At 38.4% G+C, this 21,567-nt stretch overlaps 1 protein-coding gene across 4 annotated transcripts in view; it reads left to right on the forward strand.

Moving 5' to 3' along the window:
• TMEM196 (transmembrane protein 196) overlaps positions 1-21,567 on the forward strand; it is a 46,073-nt gene that overhangs the window by 23,430 nt on the left and 1,076 nt on the right. For 2 of the 4 annotated variants that reach the window (XM_006779037.2, XM_006779039.2), the window contains exons 2-4: positions 14,095-14,151; positions 17,624-17,878; positions 19,320-19,393. In XM_006779037.2, the coding sequence (XP_006779100.1) occupies positions 14,095-14,151; positions 17,624-17,878; positions 19,320-19,393 (386 nt within the window). The remainder of the gene's footprint in view (positions 1-14,094; positions 14,152-17,623; positions 17,879-19,319; positions 19,394-21,567) is intronic. The other 2 variants (XM_006779040.2, XM_006779041.2) reach the window with 1 other exon arrangement.

Here is a 21,567-nt window from a genome sequence, read left to right on the forward strand (position 1 = left end):
AGAATCGAACCTGGGACCCTTGAGTCCGCAGGCTGATGCTCTATCCACTGAGCCAAACTGGTTAGGGCGGAATTCATTTCTTTTAAATCCTGTCTATGAAGAGCAGTGCTGGCTCTACAACCCAGGACTTAGTGGACAGCACCCATAGATTGACCTTTATTTAGGGTGAGAAGTGACCTGAAGCATAAACATGGCTCCTCTAAGGCTTCAGAGTAGCCAGCAGCTCTACCTGAAAAGCCAAGAGTCCCCTTCTTCCCATTGTAATCTCATCTGCTAGTCAATGCACAATCACCATGCTATCTGTCTGCTATATGTTTTCTTCCAATATTTATGTTTCCTCTTCATATGATTTATTAGGAAAAAACATGCAAACCTGCTTCTTCCTATTTCTACCCTAAACCCCAAAATAACGATGATGTTGTTTTTCTCTATTCAGATGCCTCCTTATTTTTCCCCAAGAAATGAGTGTAAATCTTAAAATTTTGTTGCACGTTTAACCATTCTCCTCACCTTGTTCTAAGTATTAGAGTTACTTCTCTCAGACACCTTTGAAAACAAAACATTATTCAAGGAAATGAGCTTTGGGAAACTGTAACCTTTAAAGCAAATATTTAAAATAATGTAATACACAACGTTTCCTCCTTTGGAGATTTTGAAGCTGTATTTTGGGTGTAAATTGCGCAAGCCTCACTTTATTTCCGAGGGAATGACATTAATTTGATTGAGTTCTGTAAAGTATAGAACAATCTGTAAAGGAAGGGAATTGGATAATGGATGGTATTTGTTTATAAAGGTCTAAACATTGTAGATCTCATATATTTTAACCTCTGTTGTCCTATTTGGGAGTAGAACATGGCCTGGAATATCTAACAACAGAAGGCCACTGCTTAAAAATATCTATTAGCCAACAGCAAATTTCCACTAGTTTAGGACACGTATTAATTCTACAAATATCCATAAGGAGGGTAAATATTATGGACTAGACATAGTGATCATTAGGGACCTCAATGATCTGGAAATTTGCCTAAAAGAAATATCTTGTTGAAAGAAAAAGTTCTGCCAATTTATTTATTTGCTTTCCAGACAGTTACTTTTTTCTTGAGGAGAAACACAACAGAACATTCGGGAGTGATCACGAAGATAGCCAAGAAACCAGGGCACGTTTGCCCCAGAGAAAACACAGGTTAAGGCGTACTTGCCTTAAAATGTGGACAATGGGTAGACACAGAGATAAAGGCTTCCGGCTTAATAGAAGAAAGAACTTTCTGATGATCAGAGTTACTTAAAAATGAAAAGGACTGCCTTTCTTAATGGACAAGATTGATCCAAACTGCAGAATGTTGTCAAGTATATGCAAATAATACAGTGATGTTGGTCACATTATGAGTCACTGACATCCTAGCTTACTAAGTAGGAGAATTGTTTGTGAATGTTGTTTATTTGGAAGCAGGAACAGGGAGTAGGACAAAGGAAGGAAGATAAATGGAAGAGAGGAATCTGGAGGAGCGGTTAATGAATACAAAGCCAACTCCCCAAACCCCTTGACCTTCTCTTTCATTAGAAACAGAAGTTTCTAGGACATTTTGCACTGCCCTGGAGGACTACCAAGGTTCTGACGTACATATAAACAAGAAAATGTTGTTTCCCCTATATGGATACTAATTTTTGTGTGTGTGTAGAACCCACCCAAGTGATATGTTGGAATTTAAATGAATGCCCTTTGGGGATTCTGTGACTTAATTCAAAAATATATTCACATGGTGGGAACTTAAAGCCAGAGAGGGAAATATTTGATTAGTTCTTTCCATATTACACTTTATGTCCTTCTGTGTTTTTAAGAAGGGTTGTCTCTGCTGGCTTATTTTCCATCTTGTGCATGTTCATTAATTCCTCTAAAGGCTAAAGCCATAAAGATTGGTTTATATAATGTAACCAGAACAAAGTTCTCGAAATAGTAAATGAAATATTCTGTTATTTTATATAGTTCACTATAGAGAATTGGGAAAATAAAAAAGAGCAAAAATAACGTTAAAGTCAGAAATCACTCCACCACTCAGAGATAATCACTGTTTAGGTTGTGATATATTGCCTTAGCTTTGTTAGTATGAAAATAATAATTTTTGCAATATAAAAAAATACATAATATTTTGTATTCTGTTATGTTAAAATTGAAATGTGTTCATAAGTGTTATAGGCATTAAAATGTGTTTGTAACATAAGTGTTATAAGCATTTTATCATAGCCTAACACATTCTAAGAAAACATGATTTTAAGAATAAATTTTAGTTAGTTAGCCCAGCCTTCTTCTTCAGGATACTTCCATACAATCTATACCTTCTAAAAAAATATTTGCTTTTTCTCATTTTAGTAGACCTCTCCAACTTCATACCTTACCTCAAAGCTAAACAAAATGTATTCTTTATCAAGATAAACTCATTTCTTCTCATCTCTACATTAGAGAGTTGAGCATCCTTAGAACGTTGATACTCCCTTTTGAGCTTGAAAATTAGATGTCTTTCCTAACTGCTTCTCTCCTTTGACATGATAATGCCATTATTAGAGAGTCAGCATGAGACAGCAGGGAGTGTACACACTGTAGAGTCAGACGGATCTGAATTTAAATTCTCATTCTGCCATTTATGAACACCATCCAAGTATAGATTGGACAAGATCATTTACCTTTCTCTGAACCTTAGTTCCTCTTCTGTAAAACGAACTGGTTTTATCGATTGAGACAACATTCTTGAAGTTCCTTGGTTATTATAAACCAATACTTGTAAGTTAGTACTCAATGAGTGTAAATTCCCTCCCATTTATGCCTTGATAACCTCTCCTATCCCTTTTTCCCAAGATCTCTCATCACCATGTTTTGGTCAGCCACACAATCAACACCTCTAAAGCTATAAGGTTGAATGGCAGAAACTTTTCTATTGTAATTATGTATGGTTGTTATTCTAAAGAGAAAGCAGAGGACTTTAACTTTGGAGAGGCAGGAGGGCGTTATAAATATGCATGGGAGAGGAACTCATAGAAGTAAATGCGGTTCATTAAAAGGTTGCTTAATTGAAGGGAGAAATCTTTTTAAAAATCTCTCCCAGCTGGAGATAAAGGCCAGTATTTTAGTGGTAAATTGAAAAACAATCCTGTATATTAATTGGTAATTACTGCCACCAAGTGGTAGGAAAATGCTTCTTTAGAGACTGGAATCCATAGCCTTTGGGGGAAAGCTCCCTTGTCACAATTTAGTGATTACATGGTGGACCCACCCTTATTCCATTTCTTCCCATTGCATCATATCCGCATCATATCCGCCCACGCTGTGATCTTCATTAAATGGAAAGTTGTCTTTGGTTTCTGTTACCACGCTGCCAAAATATAGTCCTGTCAAAAGAGAAACCTACGGCTTATTTTGATGTTTGTCTCAGGAGCTTCCTCTTGTACAGAAAGGAAAAAGCAACGTGACTGCAATGAATGCTGAGAGACTTGGAGATGAAACAATGATTGGAAAATCCTAATTTAGTTCAGTCTCTAGAGTTAGTTAGAAAGGCCAATGCTTGAGTACTTGGTCTGCCGCTTATCAGCAGCATAATGTGAAACGATTGGTCTCAGGATCCGTTTTCTAAGTAGAATTTGAGGATTAAATTAGATGATGTACATACAGTGTTTAGCCCAGGGCCTGGTCTCTAGCAAGTGCTCAGTAAATATTAGGCCATTCTTTTTTCTTTAATATAGTTTTATTAATTTCAGAGAGGAAGGGCTAGGAAGAGAGAGAGAAACATCGATGATGAGAATCATTCATCAGCTGCCTCCTGCACTCCCCTTACTGGGGGTCAAACCCACAAGTCAGGCATGTGCCCTGACTGGGAATTGAACTGTGATTTCCTGATTGGTAGGTTGACGTTCAACCACTGAGCCACACCCACCAGGCTAGCCCATTCTTATTACCATGCCTATTACACTACATTCACATTCCCTAAACCTAAATATTTATTGTAAATACAATAATTGTCAATACAATCCAACCGAACCCTAAAGAGGTAGGAGCTAAGAAAGTAAAATAAACGCAGCAGCAAACTTTGCCAACCGTAAGAGGGATATTATATGATTTCTCTAATTCCAACGAGAGAAGAACTAAGGAGAGAAGACAGGAACAAAAAAATCCTCTACATTCTCAATCAGTTCGGACAGTAGTTACTTTCTACTGAGGTTCTGGGCAAGGCAGTTACTAGTAAGTCCCCTTTTAGTTCCCCTAACTCACACTGTGCTCTAAAGAATATGAATTAATTAATTCTTTGGAAAGTTGCCTGCAAAATAAAACCCATATATGGATGCCAACTATAATTTTATACACTAGGAACCACAAAGTGTCATCTATTATTAACCTTAACTAAAAGGAAAGGTAAAAATAGCAAGGCTATTTTTGCAGTGATAGTAAACTGTTATCTGACATTCTATTTTCAGCAGCCTCAATTAAGCAGTACTTCCATACATTTATATATTGTCTTGACTAATTTATGGTCAGAAAAATAAATAGCCCAGGACACTGAGGAGCCTAAAATTAAAATGTCTTCTGTTTCATCAGAGATGGATTGCATAGAGTCACATGTTTGTCACTAAACTCCAATTCTTTGAAAATTGATCATCTAGCCATGCGGTATATTACCCTCAACCGGAACGTCAGTATAGTTCACAGGATCAGAATTATACCAACCTGTCCTCTGTACCCCAAGAGGTGGTCATTCGGTCACTCTCTGAACACCTCCAAAGGGACTTCATTAATTTTATGAGGCCCCCCCGGCAAACTACTTTGTGGACAGGTCTATTCATTAGAAATATTTTCCTGGTAACGAGTGAAAAATTCCCTCTATGTAACTCATATGCATTATTCTTAGTTCTAGAATATAAATCCAAGAACAATTGTCAACATTCTAGACTACCCCCATGTCCCAGATAGTCCAAAGAACCCAACTTTTGGTACTCTTACCTTCATCCTATGAATTGGTACATGCTACAGCACAAAAGGTAACCTGTTCTGCATAGCTTATCTTTGACCAATCATGTGATCAAATGGACAGGGATTTTTATGTTCTCAGCACTTTAAAATCAATAAAAATAAAGAACCTTGAGGTACTCAATTTTTAAAACTCTGGATAGAGATCAGTGTGAAAAGCAAAGAGGTCACCATTTTCATTAAATCAACTCATGGAATACTCCAAAGGGTGATTTCAGTTGGAAACAGGTGATCCTGGAGGAGGCCCGTGCCCTTTGTCTCCTCAGATTTGATAGCCTCTTGAAATCATCAGTACTGGGTCCTTCAGACAGGATGTGGTAAGAACACAGCCTGCATATTGGGTGAGTTGTGCAGCAGGGAGGGGACCATCGCCCTGCATCTTACACGTTCTTTGTTAATTTTGCTGTCATACCCCTACCAAGCTTTTTTTTTTCTTTTCTTTTTTTTAAATAATGTCAGCTTATCTTAGTTGTCTTGAGGAGATAAACAGAAAAGGATTTATTTAATGTTAGGCTTTATCCACAATGGAACTGGAGATACAGCCCATAACCTGAGGCTGAATGGGAGGAGACTGACTGTGAGGGAAGACAGAACAGAATTTCCAGGGGAAGGTTAAAACTCAGGTGACAGGCACACGTGTACAGCTGTTCTTCTCTCCAGAAAGGTTTCTCGCAAAGCGTTTCCTTGGGAACATTTTATGTCTTCTCTATCAAAAGAATATTTTTGGTGAGATGTTTCTAATATACGGAGAGCTGTTGTGAAACAGGGTATTAGCACAAAACAAGCAATAATTTGGGAACCCCGATCTTCAGTTCTCATTGAACTTATGCCACTGACGTGCTGTGTGATTTTTGGCACATTCTTATATCCACAAAATGGAAATGTTAAAGAGGGTGTTTTTTTCCAGCCTTCCCAGAAATACTGAGACGGATAACCCAAATAATAAGTGTTACAAACTATTGCAAAAGTAAACTGCGGAAATTTGAGAATTGATCTCAACAGAATACTTAAGAAAGTGTTTCCGTTTGGAAAAATAGCCCCGGACACCGAGGAGCCTCAGATTAAAATGTCTTGTGTTTCATCAGAGATAAATTGCAGAGAGTCACATTTTTACAGTAAATAAGAATCAAAAAAGGGACTGGATGGTGAAGGGAGAGGCCCATCTGTTAAGACCTCCTGTGCATGTTCTTCCAGGAAGGCAAATATTCTTTGTGCTGGAGAGTGCAGCATTTCATACTTTCTTCAAGGACTATATCCGAAGTGTATCTTTATGCTCCAAAATTCCTTTTTTTTTTTTTTTTGCCACGTTATTATTTCTTCCTGAAATCTTTGTGCGGTTTTCAGTAAAAGCACACCTTAAGTCCAGGAAATAGGAAACCTGTCAGATTAAATCTTTTTGCTCCTTTAAGTGCCAGAGCATGTTGTCTGGCTCTTGTGTGTGTAGACGTTATTTTTATACACTGTAGTATCATCTCATAATACTACCAAATCATATACGTGACTGTACAGCTACACTGGCATAATGAAGTTGCTGAGTCATGAAGAAATGAATCAGAGGAAGCCTGGAAGGTGGGTTCCAATTGTTTATGATGGTCCTCTTTATCCAGAGAAAGCTGAAAGCCATCGTGTGAATAACACAAATCAATGAGGCTCAGAAACCACCATTCAGAGGTATTCTGAACAATTCAGAAACTCGGCATCTCCCCTGGATCCTTTATCCGGTTACGTTTATAAATCTTCCCCACCACTATGGCAATTCAATTACCATGATTGCTTCCAAAAGTTAGGCCTCAAAAACCTCTCTCCAGATTCAGTTCCCGGAATATGCTTGTTTTAACAGCCTGATTCATGTTCTTGTAAGATATTTTCAGATTACTAAGGCAATGAGAAATTTATGATCAGTTTCAATTTTTATAAGTTTTCCAATGACCTTTTTTGAGATTTGACTTACAAGTCTCTATTTGCCTTGTCAAGTTTTTAGGCAATCTACCTGAACCAGGTATGGGAAAGATGCAATGCATGTTTGCCCTTGTTTAAAACCAATTTGAACTTAACTACTACTAAATAGCTTTGGGGAGAGAAGGGACACTTTTCCCTTAGGAAATTTCAGGTGAGTTATAAATAATGCTCTGCAATTCTTTGGTTACCCCTGGTGTTTGGAAACACCTTATTCTGGTTGACTCTTTCCAACCTCTTGGTTTTCACAGTCCCTTTATGTTTACTGACAGGCTCTGGCATAAATATATTCAAAAAGAAAACTATAATGTTCTACCTGATCCAAAATATTTATTATAAGAACTGTTGGGGACAGAGGAAGCCTAGCTAAAGAATATAAATTATAATGCTGAATCACACCGTGCAATTAAAGATTTTCTGTGTTCATTTTGCAAGACTCTAATCAACTGGTCCTGACTTTCTTACAAGATAGAGGGAGGCAGATAGAGAAAGAGATGACTAAGAAACATTTGGGGAAGAAAACTTCCCGTTTGTTAATACCCTTTAGAGAAGCAATTCTCTCATTCCTTGGAGGCTCCATATGGAATACTGGTAGCCCCACCTTCACTTAAAAATCTTGGTGTTCTGGCCACCAAAAATGATTCACCCTCATGGGAACCAAAGGGGGGAAAAAAAGCTTGAAGGATCTTTAAAGTCCAAATAATACCCCCAGTGCTATGATGGGAAAATGAACCCGTCAAGAATAAACCACGTAAAACTGGCCAGGCAAAGGCATGAAATGTCTACAATAGGATCCAGAAAAATTAACATCAACTTCTTCTCCCGTGGTTGATGGAAATATGTATGAACACAACACTCTTACTTCTGCTAGGGTGCTTCTGTTAACTGGCTTAGTCCCTGGGGATGGAGAAATAAGTGTTCTCTATGAGAGTTTAAACCCTCCAGGAAAGAGAAAACACAGGGTCCATCAGCTAAGCCTGGTGTTCAGATCTGGTATCAGATGTCCATTGCTGCTCCCGTGGTGGGTCCCACCTCCAGGCAGCTTATGGTGGGGCCAGCTCATTAAGCCAAACTAGAAAAGTAAGTCAGTCCTATGCTTTCAGACAGGTTTGATTTGCCAGGTATAGTACCTAATGGCTAAAAACAAACAAACAAAAAAACACCCACAAAGAAAGCAGTTTTTAAAAATTTGTATTCTGACATTTTAACGCCCTAAAGCTTTTAGTGATTGGTTTTTACATTATTTGATCTTGACTGAATAAAAAGTATCTGAATTTCTTCCAAGATCAAATTTCTGAGTGGGATTGGGATGTAATGCGTGCATCAAGGTTAAAGGCTGATTATAGGGGAGATGGAACTACAGTCACTAAGCACAGTTGCTGCAGAACAGCCAATGCGAGGCAGTAGCATTCAGAGGAGAGTGCTGCTGAGACACTGCCCAGTTTCTAGTTTCAGGAAGTGGAAAAGGCTATTTTGTGTCTATTCTGAAGCCAATCCTGGTGTTCTCAGAGAAAATGAATCGACAGCTGGGAAATATACCCATAGGTTACTTTCCCAAGTCATCTTGTTTCACATAATTAAGAACACAAGCTAATATAATGTTGTATATCAATTATACCTCAGTAAAAAATTTTTAAATTTCTTTTAAAAGATCATAACCTTTTCTAGTTTGGGAAGTGACTTCTCACCTTCAAAGAGAATGTGGCAATGATCACTCAGTGCCAAGGTGAGATCTTTCTCAGTGATTTTTGTGTCAAAAGGTCTCATGCTGACATATAAAGAGCGTCTGAGGTTTGAGAAGGAAATTTTGAAACCCAGAAAGCTATGATTGTGACATTTAAAAGGTCAATACCATTCAAATTATTTTAAAATGTTACCATTGAGAAGAGAATTAGCTTAATCTGATCAACCACGAGTACTTCAGAAAAACAAAAAAGAAGTTAATTGGATTTTATTCAGTGAAAAGACTAATTACCGCCAGTTATGTATCTTGAAATTGGCTAAATTTGATTAATTTCTTTCCCTCCCCACGTATATTGTAAACACATTCATCCATCCATCTACTAACTCATTCATTCAGTTTCAAATTCCATTATGTCATCTAGAAACTTTATTTCAACAGCACAGCTTTGTCTGAGTAGCTGTAGCAGAGTTAGATATTAAAATAGAAATTCTCTCACCATAACAGTCCCAATTATGGCAAATGAAATAATACATTCAATTGTATTTCTGTGTAATGTGAGGTTCAAAAGTGTTTCTTTGCTTCAAAATTTATTTTCTTCGTTGATTTGCCCCTCATGGAGTAAAATTTCCTTTTTCAATCCATTTGTGTTTTCCCAGAGAGTTGAGGGACTTAAAATGCTTTGGACAAGAAAAGCTGTATTTCTGCTACTATCATGAACATGTAGAACTACAAAATCTCTTCTGAATAAAGATGAAGTATGTTGGTCATGGAAGATGAAGCCACATCGACTTTACTATGTAGTGGTTTGTGATTTGTCATATTTAACTCAGAATAAACCACATTCAGCTTTCAATCTCAATTCACCATGAGAAGCTCTGTGTATTTCAGAAGGATGACCTCAATTCCTGTAAGCTACTCTATGGCACTTCTGGATTTGTGCCTGAAAGCTCTGCCCGTAGCAGGTTCCAAATTCAATTCCATCAAACATGCAAAACCAACCCGTGTAAAAGCAGACAAGGTGATGGCCTTAGATGTTGAGATTGAAGAAAACTAAGCAGAGCTCCTAGACAGCCAAAATATGGCCAGCCAACCTCCTTTCCAAAGACACATTCTAAAAACAGGTACCCAGCCAGTGCTGCTCAGTGATTGAGCATTGACCTATGAACCAGGAGGACACGGTTCACTTCCCAGTTAGGGCACATGCCCGGGTGTGGGCTCGATCCCCGTGTGAGATGTGCAGGTGGCAGCAGAACAATTATTATCTCTCATTGTTGATGTTTCTCTCTCCCTTTCCCTCTCCCTTCCTCTCTAAAATCCATAAAAATATATTTTAAAAAATAAATAAAAACATATAGAGTAGGGAATTTTCATTCGTTTTTTTCTTTGTAAATACCCACAAGGAGTATGGAACTTTGAGTCATTCACCAATCTATACGTTTTCAGAATGTGTCCAGGGCAACGGCAGCCTGTACTTTGGAGTCAGGGAGTTCTGCTGGTGTTTCTTCAATCTCAGCCCTAAGGCCATTCTCTTGCCTGCCTATACACAAGGTTGGGAGTCATTCACTAGTAAGGACGAATCGTGACAGGCAATTGTTTCCTAATACCTCAAAAATAGTTTTGTCTTGAACAAATAGAAGGCTACTCATTGAACTTTTTGAATAGTAACACTTATACATGGCTCAAACATAAGTCACCGAAAGTATTCGATGAAAATTTAGCTACCTTCATTCAGCTTCCAGCACTTCTCCAAACAGGGTAATCACAGCTCATTGTTTTTTATATTTTTGCAGAATTACTTTATACATGTAAGAGCAAATATGTATGTAGATTATATTTGCATTTTTACACAAAAAGTCCACTTGCTACGCACACAGTTCTACAGATTATTTTTATCACTTAACCAGATAGGTTGGAGAACTTTCCAGATCAGTGTATAAAGAGCTTTCTCACATTTTTTAATAGATACAAAGAAATCCATTGAATTTAATCAATTGTCCATTGATTGACATTTGGGATTGCTCCCCTTGCATTGTTGCTAACAACGCTAAAATAAATAATCCAACACAGATCATTTTGAGGACATGCAGCTATATCTTTTGGATAAATACCAAAAAGCACAATTGTTGGGTCATATGGAAAGTCTGTGTTTGGCTTTGTAAGAAACTGCCACTCTCACTTCCAAAGTAACTGTGCCATTTTCCATTCCTACAAGCAAGGAATGAAAATTCCTGTCGCTGTACACCACCAGCAATTGATATCACCAGTTTGTTTGTTGTTGTTTTATTGTATTCTAAGCACTTAATAGGTGTGTGGTACCACTTCATTGTTGTTTAAATCCATAATTTTTCATGACAAATGATGTTGAATATTTTTTCTTACTTCTATTTGACATTGGCAGATTTTCTTTAGTCGGGTCTGTTCAGACCTTTTGCCCATATTTTAATTTAATTGTTATTTCCTTGTCGTTGATCTTGCTTGATTTCAATCTATTACTTTCCAATACTTTTTACAACGATGATTATTTGTATATGTGACTTCTTATGCCTACTTTCTCAATTCCCAATATAAATTTAGTCAGATTCTTCCACATAATAGTGTGTCCTGCCCAATTCTAGTTCTAACTAAAAATTGAAGAAAATTTTGAAAAGATTAGGGGCCTAGGGGGAAAACATGTTTACAATGATGAAAGAAAGGCACTGGGTAGAATAAGTTAAAAGATAATGAAATAAGGATCTCTATTTTTAAGATCCATTAGAGACCAAACAGTTCTGACACTCTGACCTTATGTCATAAACAAGCACTTGATGTTTCTCCCTTGAAGAGCACTTTACGCAGCTTCGCGTTCGTTCATATCTGGCTGAGAGTAATTAAGGGGAACATCGATGCCTCCGCGGTGAGCTCTGAAGTGAGCAGTTCTGCTGATAAAGCGCTGGCGAGCACCCTGCATGCTGTGCTGGACGTTAGAACACACTGAAGGTTTTAAAATACTGGAGAGATTTAAAAATACTGATGCCTGAATCCCAACCTGGAAATTCTGGTTTTTAATTGGTCAAGGTAGCAGGAATTTTTAAAGCTAATACGCAGCCAAGAATCACTGTCGTCAGGCAGGCTTTCCAACTTGATAAACTTTCCCCATTTTACACAGATAATTTATACTGGAATCCCTAGAGACATGAGATCCCAAATGGAAGGAAACCGATGGCAGAAAGGATGGCCTTGGATGTCTAGCCAGGGTGTCTTGTAAGAAAATCACAATCCCATCAGCACAGTATCAAAAAAAAAAAAAAGGAAGAAGAAAGAAAGAAGGAATTGCTCCGCACACTGGCATTTTGTGAACTAAACTACAAAATAACACTTTTAAAAGAGTCCAGTTGTCATTTTAACCGGTGGCTGCAGTAGAATAAAAACATTCAAGAATTGGCTTACATGTATGCATACAAGTCCTTTGGTTGATCTGTCCCCTTTCCCTCCACCCTCCCCTGCCTTCCCTCTGAGGTTTGACAGTCTGATCGATGCTTCTCTGTCTCTGGATCTGTTTTTGTTCACCAGTTTATGATGTTCATTATATTCCACAAATGAGTGAGATCATGTGATATTTATCTTTCTCTATCTGGCTTATTTCGCTTAGCATAATGCTTCTTTTTAAAAAATTTACTGGTTTTGATAAAATCATATAAAAATCTTTAAAGGTTATCAAAGTATTAAAGCTCATTTGAGATTCAGCTCATTATCTTGAGGGGGAAAATGTAAGCTTGTTTCTATTCACTAATGAGTGTATTTCTGTAGAAGTAAATTTCAGTGAAAATTATTTCATCTGAGGTGGGTAAAGGTTATGTGGGGAACAAATTCAATAAGCTGTCTTAAAACAACTCAAAGTTTTCTTTGCTAATCTGAAAGCCCTTAGTAAGCTTACTATTTATTAATGAATGATTATTTTATTTACATGGTTTCCTCTCTGCCAGAATTATACATAAATGTGCAATTTAAATGGCCCTGTTTCTATCTAACTTAAACAATTTACCGTTTTTTGACAACTGTCATTGATAGGTAAATTGATGCAGTTAATTTTGCAAAGCAAATAGGTCAGCCATGTATTTTCTTACAAGAAATTAGATGCCATCAATATAATATTCTCCCTTACCCATGGTTTTGCTTTCTGCTCTTTCAGTTACCTGTGGAAAACTGTTGTATGAAAATATTAAATGGAAAATTCCAAAAGTACAAAGGTTATAAATTTAATCTACACCTCATTCTGAGTAAAGTGATGAAATAACATTAACTGTTGTGATATCAAAGGTTTGGGTTCAACTAATCCTTCTTTTACTTAATAATGGCCCCAAAGCACCAGAGTAGTGATGCTGGCAATTCGGATATGCCAAAGAGAAGCTATAAAGTGCTTCCTTTAAGTGAAAAGGTGAGTATAGTACAATAAGATATTTTGAGAGTGAGAAAGAGACTTCATTTGCATAATGTTTACAGTATCCTATATAATAAAAGCCTGATATGCAAATTATCCCCTCAACTGGGAGTTCAACCATTAGTTTGACCAGGGGGTGAGGCCAGCTGGCCAACCACCTGCGGCCCCTCCCCCTGGCCAGCCCTGCCTGATTGGCCCCGATTGGGGCAGGCTGGCTGGACCCCACCAGTGCATGAATTTGTGCACTGGGCCTGTAGTAGTAGTAGTAGTAGTATTATAATTGTTCTCTTTTATTATTAGTTATAAATTACTGCACCTGATTTATAGGTGAAACTTTATTATGGGTATGTATGAATAGGACAAAATAAAGTGTATATATAGGGGTTGGAACCCTGCGGTTTCAGGCATCCACTGGCGGTCTTGGAATGTGTCCCCAGTGGATGGGGGGACTATTGTAGCTTCATCCCCTGTGTTCTTCTGACATATCTCCAAGGATGGTATTTCTGGCAGAAGGAGGGGGTAGCCATTTTACCTGACATAGTTTGAGAGGTATAAAGAATGTCTCTGTAGAAAAACATGTCCCTGTCTGATGCCTTATCTTTTCATTCATGCTAGATTCCCTACCTGTAGGATAGCCCATTGGTTTCTGATTGCTTAGTGAGAATGATTGTATCACACCTCTGCTCTCCCTGAGAAAGTGGGAAAGGACAAGAAGACAATGAATGGAAATAGGAGGAACAGACTCTAAGTTCATTTACTTCCTAATTTTGCCTGTTGGTAAAACTGACTCAAGTTCTGCTTAGATCCCACAATTACCCATATCAACCTGGCAAAAACAAACTTTCATTGCGCTTGCACTTTTATCCCTTCCTATTCTGGAATGGAGGATGTTCCTTTTCAGCTTTAAATGGGAGCATACATTTTTCCAGCTTCCCTGGAGCAAATGTCATGAGTGAGCTATAAGCTAAAAACTGGGCGTTCTTTTACCTTTGGATGTGAAATGATTGTTGTTCTTTTCCTTTTCAGTTTCTTCTTTGTGGCATATGTGGAATATTGTGCGCCAAAAAGAAGTCTGGACTTATCGTAAGTTTCTGCCTTGTTTGCCTTGTGCGTTGAAGTATTTGAAATGTCAGAACTCAGAAATGGAAATGGTGACTAGTCAACTTTCATATGTAGAATGTGACTCATCTAGGGTAGAAAAAGGACTGACAAATAAATCCTGGCTTTTTTATTTTCAAAGAAAAACATCACGATTACTAGTGCCCAAGCCAGGTTGCTCAGTGGATAGAGTGTTGGCCTGCGGACCAAAGGGTCCTGGGTTCGATTCCGGTTGGGAGCACGTAGTTCAGTTGCAGGCTCCTCCCCAGGCCCAGGCCCTGGTAGGGGCTTGTGCAGGAGGCAACCAATTGAGGTGTTTCTCTCACATCGGTATTTCCCTCTCTCTTCCACTCTATCTAGGGATCAATGGAAAAATATTGTTGGGTAAGGATTAAAAAAAAAGATTATGAGTAAAGAAAGAAAGAAGGAAAGAAAGAGAGAAAAAGAAAGGCTTTGATATACTCTTTACATGCATGAATATGCAGCCTTTATGACTTCTGTGGATGACGGTATCCACTTTTCCAATTTATAGGCTCCTAAACATTCGCATGAATCCCTCCATAAACTGAAAAAGACATAACTTGAGTTCATGGGAAATTTAACTGTTTAAATATGGAACTGGGCCTAAGCATTGCTGGCTTTGTTTGACTGTCAAGTTAATTTTACAAAGCAGCAAAACAGCTGTGTTGTTATAGTGACAGTTAATTCACAAAGATGTTTCTTTTATGTTTTTATTACTGTGAATGCAAATGTAAGTGTTTTCAGATGCTTTATGGTGTGTCCTGGGCTTCGGGGTATGGAACACGCTCCCAGCTAACTCCGATGTTGGCTGGAGGACAGCTTCTGCGTGCTCGAATGTGGCTTCCCCGCTGCCTTCCACAGCATTTTATGAGAGTTTGGAAAGAAGGAAAAGGCATGGTTTATTTTATTGAGAACAATAGGAAAATACACCTTTAAAGTTTGGTGAAATGAATACTATACATGGACCCTAGGAAGTGATCTTTGAGCCTAAATGGGGTTTCCAAGTAGAGACCAGTTATCTGAGGAGGGCAGGGAAGGGGCAGTAGTGCAGTTCTTTTGTTTAACTCCTTTTCTAATCACATCTTTCTCTGTGAGAATATCTATTGTGACGAAAAGGTTGAAGGCCCCATTGCTTAGACATGTGGGACCTGAAGAGTGGTATTATGCTAAGTAAAATAAGCCAGTCAGAGAAAGACAAGTATCACATGATCTCCTTCATGTCAAGGAAGTCTTGTCTGAAACCACTGGTTGGGCTAAATTCCCCTGCTCCCTGCTCTGAACAATATATAGTGACGAATAAAATAGATCCATGAAACAGACTGTTGAATCTCAGAGAGGAAGAGGGGGGCGGAGTACAGGATGATATTAACCAAATAATTTATATGCAAGTGTGCATAAATTTGGGTATAGGTTTTACATTTTAATTCCTAGGAGAATGCTCTATCTGCACCTGTTAATAAAGTCTGGTGCCTTTAAATAATTACTAAGAAAAACATCAGAAGAAATATCTTTTCTCCCAATAGACAATTGAATTTGCCATTTTTCTTAACAGTAATGACTTCATAAAAAGCTAAATGTTAATATCTTTTCATATTTTCTGAGAATGACTAAACATGAAAATATATTATCAAGAAACTGCATTTCCTGAATATACTTTAAAATGGAATATAACTGATTGGTTCTACCTGAATTGGAAGATATAGGTTCCCACTTGGGATGATTCAATTACTTGGTAATTGATACTCAGTATTACAATTAATCACTATAAAAATATTTTACTCATCCATCACTAGATTTTTAGCCTTGGTGATAAGTACCAGGAGACAGACAATAAAGAATGCTGAATTAAGTTAGAGAAATAAAAGGAACTACTTGCAGTTCCTTCTGCCTATCATGCTATTTTACTGTGCTATTTCATGCATCCATGGCCTTACCCTTTACTGGGAACTACATGCACTTAGCTTAGATGACATATGGTCAAGGAAGTCTTGTCTAAAACCACCGGTTGGGCTAAATTGTCCTGCTCCCTACTCTGAGGGCAACCCATTCACCTCCATGTGGAAATGTTGGATCTTCTCCAAGACTGCAATGTACTCAAGGGGAATAACTATGAGCTGTTCTTTTTTGTAATGCCAACTGCTACCTCACTCAAGACCTAACAGATGCTAGGTACTTAATACGTGCTTGCTAGATTCAACTGTGAACAGCCAAAATACCTGATATTGTAGCACTAAATGCTCAAGTCAGTTGTATAGCTGTTTGCTCTGAGGGTTTATGTCAAAGGAGGAGATCAGTAAAGTCATGGAAATGTTCTGAGAAAGTTAGGACAGGATTTGGGCCTTCCATCTAAGAGTCCAAGGGAAAAAAGCAAAGTTATTTTCAGGAAATGAACATATTGTTGAGGTAGGAATGTACAAGCTGTATCAATGGATAAGAGAGGTGACAGGAACAGGTGCTATGCCAGGAGAATATGGAAATAAGTTTATATAATTAAATTAGCATCATATTGTAAGGTATCATGAAAACCCTAGATACTGGTGCAAAATAAAATAAAATTATTAAAGCTATTAGAATATTCCATTAAATTTATTAAATATTCACAAAACATTTGCTACACAGCAGGCATTATACTTAGTTCTACCAGAGACCTTGTGATATTTACTTTGAATAAAAAAAACACTTTGGTTCTATTAATAGGGACCCACATCAAGCCAATAGGAGGATCAAAAGCAAAGCCACATACTGAGTTTCTCCAAAGCAGCCAGTCCAAGTGTATTGTGGGAATACCTACTGTGTAGGCTTCACTGTGGTGCCACATAGTAACACAAGTTTTGTAAGATGAAGAGTCAGTTCACGGGGAGTCCCTGAAGCTCCTGCTGGGGAAATAAATACACACACAATAAAATTTTTATAAATGAAATAGTCAACTCCATTTCCTCAGATCACAAAACTAAAGAAGCATAAAGATCTGAAGCCTGTGGAACTAATGGCAGTTCAATGAAAAGGTATTTAGATATTTTGGGGGCGAGGGGGTTTCCCATAGTGAAACTGGATTTGGAGTCAGAAAATATGGGCTCAGTCCCTGAGTAAGATTGTCACCTGCCTCTCTCAGAGGATTTCTGGATGGGCTCATTGAGGTATCTGTTCAAGTTCCTAGCACAGTAGCACATAGTAGATATTAAATCGATATTAGTTAAATCTGACTCTACCTAGAAGACAAGTTCTGCTACTTCAGAGTTTTCACAAGATGTGTCCCTGGCTTCTGTATGGTCAGTGCTTAATTCTGGGAACACTGTGATCTGTACCCTCTGCATTCAGTCCGATGACATAGAATCTCGGTGAAAGCACAGCCCCTGTCCTGTAGGAAGCACCAAAAACATCTTTATTGTAGTTCAACCATCCTTTCTCAACGTGAACACTGCCTTCCTCTCGCCAGATGATCCTCTTTTCCGCCTGCTGCATCTGTGGCCTCATCGGGGGCATCCTGAACTTTCAGTTCCTTCGGGCTGTGACGAAGAAGACCTCTCCCCTCTACCCCCTGCATCTGGCCTCCATGTCCCTTGCGTGCATTGGGATCGGGGGCTGCACCCTCTCTTCATGGCTCACTTGTCGCCTGGCCAGCTATGAACAGAGGAGGATGTTCTCGGAGAGGGAGCATTCCCTGCATCACTCCCATGAGATGGCTGAGAAAGTGAGTCTCGTACCTTTTCCTCTCGCGGCTGCTATGTGATGAAGACCGCAGGCAAATCTAGGTGAACCAACTGGTTGCTTTAGATGAGAAAGTGAGAAATTCGATTTTGTGAAAAGTTGGTCCCGTTGGATTAAGGATAGGAATTTATTACTTTTTTCTCTGCAATTCTGGATACACTGATTTTCAACCTACTTTTGTAGCCTCTCTATACAAAAAACACAGCTCCTAAAATACGATTTCATAAAATATTCAATGCCTAATAAATATGGATTTTTATGTGTTGAACTGAGGAAAAACACTAACTACACTCTCAACTCAATAACGCCAGTTTTAGAAAGCGGATGAATTTGCCTTTCTAGCCCACCCTTGTGCTTGTAAGGAGATGCATTTGATTATGTAAATTAGAGTTTCAAGCATAAAAGGGCCTTTTAATAAGGCGACAAAAAGCCTTGCCTATCAGTGCAGAAATTACAATTCACATAAAGCTTCACTTAATTCTCATCTACACTTCATGCATATTTGGGTAGCTTTGCCTGTAATTTAAACAGTGGTCCTTGCATAATTGTTTCATGAAACCCATTCAAACAGGAAGTTACATTTACCACAGACAAGGACAAATGATATAGTGAGCTGTCTGTGTTTCTACTATATTTGCATATATTTTAAAATGTACTTCCTGCTACTGGATTTATTAAGGAAAAGTTAAGTATCTGTGACATAAACTCACTAAGATAATGGCTACATCATATTTTACTTGATATCAGGGAAATAAAACTGCATGACCACAGAATAGAGGAAAGAATTGCAAGAATTAGTGCTGGGTATTTCTATATAATGTTATTTTGAAGAAAAGTATTTCTTCTGTAGTTTTATGTGTTTCTATTTTGTTTACATCCCGATAAGCTGAATAAATGCTCTTAAATTGTTTCAAGAAAGCAGTTTTAAACAGGTTTACATGTGTCCTTCAAAAAAGAGTTAATAGGAAGACTGGTCATGTACAGAAATGGGTTGTTCAAAGTAGATTATTATTTTATACTAGTGGCCCGGTGCACAAAATTTGTGCATGGGAGGGTGGGGGTGACCCTCAGCCCGGCCTGCACCCTCTCCAATCTGGGACCCCTCGGGGGATGTCCGACTGCTGATTTAGGCCTGATCCCACAGGGACCACTGGTTCCTAACCACTCACCTGCCTGCCTGCCTGATGCCCCTAACTGCTCCCCTGCTGGCCTGATGGCCCTAACTGCTCACCCCTGCCAGCCTAATCTCCCTAGCCACCAGCCTTCTCGCCCCCAACTGCCCTCCCCTACCGGCCTCATGGCCCCCAACTGCCCTCCCCGGCTATAGTGGCTGTCTCCTGCTCTATTTTTTATGCTAGTGTGATGTAGTTTTTTGTGTATATGTGTGTGCAATATTTACTGTATAATTGTTATATTTATATTAGAGATTGAGGGCTATTGAAATAACCGACTTGCCCAGCTGCCCGGTGGTGCCCCCGACACCAGAGTTACCTACAAGGTACGCGAATTTCTAGGGAGTTGCCATGTTGTAATGTCACTGCCCAAAGTGCTGCCTCTTCCAGGAAGCCATGGTGTCAGCAGATCAGCCTGGACTGATGCTGGATGTGGTGCCTCAAAGTACCGCTTTCATGAGAGCGACTTTGAGGACCTGCCATAACCTACATGGCAGATTTTGCAGCTTGAAACTTGGTTGAGTATTTAAAATATTCAGCCTCCTCTAAGCATCCAAACACCTTGCTGCTTGGATGATTCCCGACTCCTTTATTCTCTGCTACGTCATGATTCCAACTCAGCCTCATCCTTCACAGACCAGAGTTTTGTTTTCGATCGTAGACGGATCTGATCAAGACAAACTGCATCTGCCTCCTGCCAACATTGCATGAGCAGATAAGTCTGGCACGAAGACAGTAACCATTCTGTACGGAAACTTTCTTCTTGTAAAATTATCTGCTGTGATGCATTTCAAATTTAGCTCCCTTATTTTGGATTGCTGAAAGCAGTCACCGTTCTTGGTTTGGTTAAACAATAGAATTGGAACTACAGAAGGTCACATAGTTACCGTGGTCCAACTGCAGAAAGTATGTCCATTTGCAAATACTCCCATTTGGCCAGCCCCACAGTTAGAGTATAATCTTATTAAGTTGGATGTGCTTACTTGCAAATAAGCTCAAGATGCTCATCCAGTTAAAAACTGATTTTCACTGTTATTTTTTTTATCGATAATTTTCTTGTATCTGTATCAGGATGAATTTAGTTAAGAAAATTCTTTTTTGGGGTAATATTTCTAAAAACTGGATTTTTAAATCCTGCAATAAAAGATTATAATTAGATTAAATTTTTAAATAGTTTTGAAGCTACGTTTTTAATGCAAAGTCATTTTAGGAGAAGATAGGAAATCTAAGGAACTTAGTTCTTATAAATTCATTAGGAAATTGTATTTTTGTTCTAGTAGGAAAAGCAGAAAAAGGTGTATGAGTAAATTTCGTCAAAGATTGTTTTGTTTTGTAGGGATTAGTTCTACTTATCTTGCCACCAACGCTGAGTTCTTGAATGAAGCCTCAAATCAGGCTTCTTATCCACTAACTTAACTACAGCTCAATAATCTCAGTGTATTTTTAGACCTACTTCCACCTCATATATCACTAACAGAGCCAGCCCCTCAATTAGCTGAACCATCACCAGACCATAGAGGCTAGCTAGCTGCTGGCTCGAGTGATGTTCTCCACTTCCTATCAGAGCCTTATCCTAAAGGGGTTTGAGTTTTTAGGCTTTTTTTTTTTCCTAGTAATTTCTTGCCATGTTACGGGGGGGAGACATAATGGCTGCCCAGGAACAAGATAACCAACCCCCTAGAGCCTGAAAGGGGTGGGGGCATGTTACATGCAAAGACAGGTCTTGATGTGAGAGGCAAGGTCTCCAATGCCCAGTATCTCCTTTCCCACAAGCTTCTTGGAAGAAACTCTACACCCATCCTCTAAAAGACAGCAAAGTTTTCAAAAGTAAGATTCAAACACCAGACCGATTCCTAACTTCAAGTCCCTCATTGCTCCTCCTAAGCAACTTTCAAAACCACCCAATCCAAACAAGCAAGCCTGTTCACTCTTTTACCTTCTGTATTGAATTTTCAAAGAAATAAAGACTAAACATGAGGTATGGAGGACTTGTCATTTTCAAATAAACATTTGGAAGAATTTCTAAAGTTTATAATCGCAAACGCTCTACTTCGTAATTGTTAATTCATCCAAACCGAAAGTCGATATAACTGATAGGCTTGAAATCGTTGAGAAGATCATTTGAATTATTCTTTACCACGTCGTTGCAAATAGGCTTGTTCGAATGAGGGAAGATGTCGTCATCTACTTTTAGATAGTTGTGCCAAAATATTCTTTATAATCTGGTGCATTAGCCATTATAAATGTGAATGGGCCTCACACCTCCTCACTACCTTTTATTCTGTAGGGAAGAGTTTAATGTTTAATAAAACACAAATTGACAGCTTCTAAATGTTTCTCAAATGAACATATTTTCTATCCTGCAAATGGAACTTACTATGTTGAGTCATCTTTTATATTTAAATGTTATTGCCTTCCCATGTAGTTTTCCTTATTAATACTTGATCCCTAAAAACACATATTAAGAATTTTATTTTTTTTAACTGAATGAGTAACAGCG

The sequence above is a fragment of the Myotis davidii genome, unplaced genomic scaffold, assembly GCF_000327345.1.
Source record: "Myotis davidii unplaced genomic scaffold, ASM32734v1 scaffold168, whole genome shotgun sequence".
Taxonomy (NCBI): domain Eukaryota; kingdom Metazoa; phylum Chordata; class Mammalia; order Chiroptera; family Vespertilionidae; genus Myotis; species Myotis davidii.